Genomic DNA, 3488 nt, shown 5'->3' with positions numbered 1-3488 from the left:
CCCATCAAAGTGTTTTGACTGGAAGTGGGGTTGTTGGTTGTAGCCATGTTGGTCCAGGAATTCAGGCAGACGTGTCTTTGGGTAGATGTGATATCTTTTTTTCAGCCTCAGCTGAAAATGAAGATTTCAGCTGAAACTGGAAGTTACAGTGGGACACAGGAGTTGTAGTTTGGTCCTGCCCCTACTCTTCTCTGTGGGCTGGGATGACTAGCTGGGCTCTGTTTCTTAATGCACCGTGACCTCCTCTTCTAGCAAAGGGAAGCTGCATAATGCAGCCAATATTATCAGGAACTAACTGAGGTCCACATCCTTCACAGTGCAGAGTCCCCTCAAGTCCTACTGACCTCAACAACAGGAGTTGAAGGCACTCTGCGTAGGATTGGACCAACAGCAGTGTGTGTGTAAAGTAAAAGCTATAAGGATTCTTTCTTCAAACTCTGCTGTTCGTTGGGTTGTCCAGTGTAACAGCATGTCTCCTGAGGCATGCATATATACTGCACCATGAATAGGAATATTTCCACATGCTACAGGAGAGCCTAACTTGCTAGACATTACTTTAACATAGGTTGGTGCCTCCAGTTCATAGACAGCAGAGGCAGCTATATTGGGACAGGATACAAGATAACTCTGGATGGGGCAGAAAGTGAGGATGACACTATTCTACTTCCATTCTTCAGTAGAAATCACTACTGGTTTTCAGCAGAAATGTTCCTCTGCTTCTCTTCCCCCATTGCTACCCCGCACTCCTTCCTTACATCATCAAAGAGCTGTTGAAGAGGGTCGGTGATGCATCCAGGAAAGCTCGCTTCATCCAGGCCACTGAGAATCGTCTCAATGTCAGCAAGAGCCTCGACAACCAGCCTCCCATCAAGTCCATATAAGCTGTTTATCATGGCTGGCACTGGGATTGTGATCTCCTGTAGAGAACTTATTTACTAAAAACCCACCAACTATTCCCTACTGTATAGCTCAAGATTGTGCCTTCCAGTTTTAACTAAAAACAATGAACAAGATTCAGCTTAATTTTCCTAGAATCCTTCTAAACCCAGATAAACCTCCCAAAAGAGTGGCAGGTTCTTTTAAAATAGGCTTTCATTCACTCATTTCAATTTACCAGCAGTAGGTTTTTTGAGCTGACAGTTATTCTAGACTTATTTTAGTGCTACTGGAGCTATTACGCTGGCTTTTATTGGGTCAGGGAATGGACTCCATCCCTCACCTTCCCTGTCCAGTTGGCCACGATGATCAATCCTCTGACACACAATGCCCGGACAACTGGATCGAGATCAGTCAGTCCCTTTGTTAGTCGGATCACAGAATATTCCTGTGGGAGCCGCTTAGCTTGTGGCATCCGAAGAAGCTAAGAAAACCAAAGGGCAGGTCAATGATAAGCTGCAGACCGATGGCTGTCAATCTGAACCTGTGCTGCACAAATTCCTCACATTCCTGCACAAAGGGCTATAAAGGCTCCAACGTGCATGAAGGCAACAAGCCCATGCTCACAAGAGGATGAAGCCACGCACAGCGTCTCTTGGACTTCCTTGAAGACCTCTCACACACACCAGCTTTCTCCAAACACTCAGATACACCAGATCCTTGGAGATGCAGACCAGCTGGTCAAAAAGGAAAGATGCAGGTGGTGCTTTTGTCTCACCACAGAGGTGAGCTAATGACTCTTACCTCAACAAAGAAGGCCAGCGCAGTGAGCCTGTGACGCTCATCCCCCCGTTCAAGGAATGGGACTAGGAGGTACAAGATCTTCCAAAGCTCAGAGCAGCCATGGTGGAGCATGGTTCTGTGGCAGCAAACAGATACCTTTATTACTGGGCAGGAAAGTCTGGTCTTCAGCAAGTCACTAAGGGCACTGGCAAGTCCTTGTCTCTTACCGGGCAACCTGGCCCACCCCACGGTAGTGCTCCTCAGGGCTAGCAAGCAGTTCCCAGCCTCCATTCAGCTCCATAATGGCGAGCTCACAGACATGTCCTGTCTTTAGGAGAAGGAGCTTTATTGTCCTTATCACCCACCTGAGTACAGAGCAAAACCAGTATTGAAGGGTGGCATCAGCCTTGCTCGTAGTAATCCTTTATCCCCTGTATCACAGTTGGTCACACACACTGTACTGCACTGCAGGGTAACAGAGATGTCAGGCCCAACCCTACACTGCACTGCAATCTTCAGGCACTGTGCTAGGATGGCAAAATTGATTGTGAGACACTAAGCCACAGCAACTGGCAGTGTCTCACATTCTGCTCTAACGGATCCATCAAGCCCAACCCTGAATCGCACACATGCTGGACACACACTAGTATAACTGGCATATTGTGCCTGAGCCTGCAGAGCACATGGATAGTATAATGGAAGCATAAAGACCCATCAGGCATGGCACACAACTGCTATAACAAACACAATGAATCCGATGCCCTGTACCGCATGCCCTGTGTACAAGCTACTGGGATAGGGGGGAGTCCATGCCAGCATTGCACACACTGCATACAGGCTATTATAACTGACACACAGAGTCCATCCTTGCCCTGCGTGCAACGTGTACACATGCTGCTGTAACAGGCATCATGCCCAGGCTTGCGCTGCATGGATGCTAGTATAACCAGGACGGGGAGCCCAACATCATATGCTAATCCTAAATGTTCTGCACATGCAATGAGCTGCGTGATCACATACTATCAATGACATAGCACACATGTGCTGACCTGTCTCTTTTATGTATGGTCCTGGAATACTGAGGGATGGCTCCCTGTGGCGTGAGTAGATGGAAAGCACGTAGCTATAAGTGAGGTCCTTGCCCACAAGGGTGATGATGATGCAGGTGATGATGGTCTGTGCTGCACAGCACCCAAGAACCCCACTCATTAACTATGGTGCAAGGTGTTGTACAAACACAAATGCAGGATGACTTCTTTCCCCAAAGACTTTCCAACCTTGGCTGGAAGCCACCTGATGAAACAGTGAAGGGTTGCCAGTCAGCATGACTGAAACAGCATCAGCCAGGGCTTCTTGCAGGTGTCACTACCTTTGGTTTTTCCTTCAGGTGTCAAGGCAAAGGCAAGCCCTTGGAAGGCATCTGGAGGAAGACTGTGAGGCAACCCCGCAGTTGGATACCTCCAATGCTTTGCTCACGGGAAGGGGCAGGGAAGGGGCTGGCTTGGAAATGGAACAAGTGGAAGATGAAAATGGGCATCACGGGCCAATGAGAGAGGAAGGTGTTGTTTTGGTAGCACAGGGGAGATGGTGGGGCACTGCAAAGAGCCTTCCCAGTGAAGGCAAGCAGCACCTTTGTGCAGCACAACCCCGGCAAGGAGGGAGCACAACAAATTACCAGGTAGGGGTGAAGTCATTCCTGTGCGGCAGGCTGAGCCCAGTGCAGTAGTGCACCTGGACGAGCAGGGCCATCAGCAGGCGGGGGAAGATGCGTGTCACGGCGTCTCGGCACTTGGTTAAGCACAGCACCTCAAACAGAGCACTAGCAGCCT

General features: G+C 49.1%; 1 protein-coding gene across 1 annotated transcript in view; it reads right to left on the bottom strand.

The window, feature by feature from the left end:
* MROH7 (maestro heat like repeat family member 7) overlaps positions 1-3488 on the bottom strand; it is a 28055-nt gene that overhangs the window by 8370 nt on the left and 16197 nt on the right. Inside the window, exons 13-17 of the mRNA XM_019501246.1 lie at positions 3335-3486; positions 1887-2024; positions 1681-1795; positions 1220-1360; positions 756-917 (exon numbers count right to left, since the gene is read on the bottom strand). Coding sequence (XP_019356791.1) covers positions 756-917; positions 1220-1360; positions 1681-1795; positions 1887-2024; positions 3335-3486 — 708 coding nt within the window. The remainder of the gene's footprint in view (positions 1-755; positions 918-1219; positions 1361-1680; positions 1796-1886; positions 2025-3334; positions 3487-3488) is intronic.

The sequence above is a fragment of the Gavialis gangeticus genome, unplaced genomic scaffold (genome assembly GCF_001723915.1).
Source record: "Gavialis gangeticus isolate Ggan-Ray unplaced genomic scaffold, GavGan_comp1, whole genome shotgun sequence".
In the NCBI taxonomy this organism is placed as follows: Eukaryota; Metazoa; Chordata; order Crocodylia; family Gavialidae; genus Gavialis; species Gavialis gangeticus.
The sequence above is the reverse complement of the archived record's forward strand: the minus strand, read 5'-3'. Positions and strand labels throughout refer to the sequence as shown.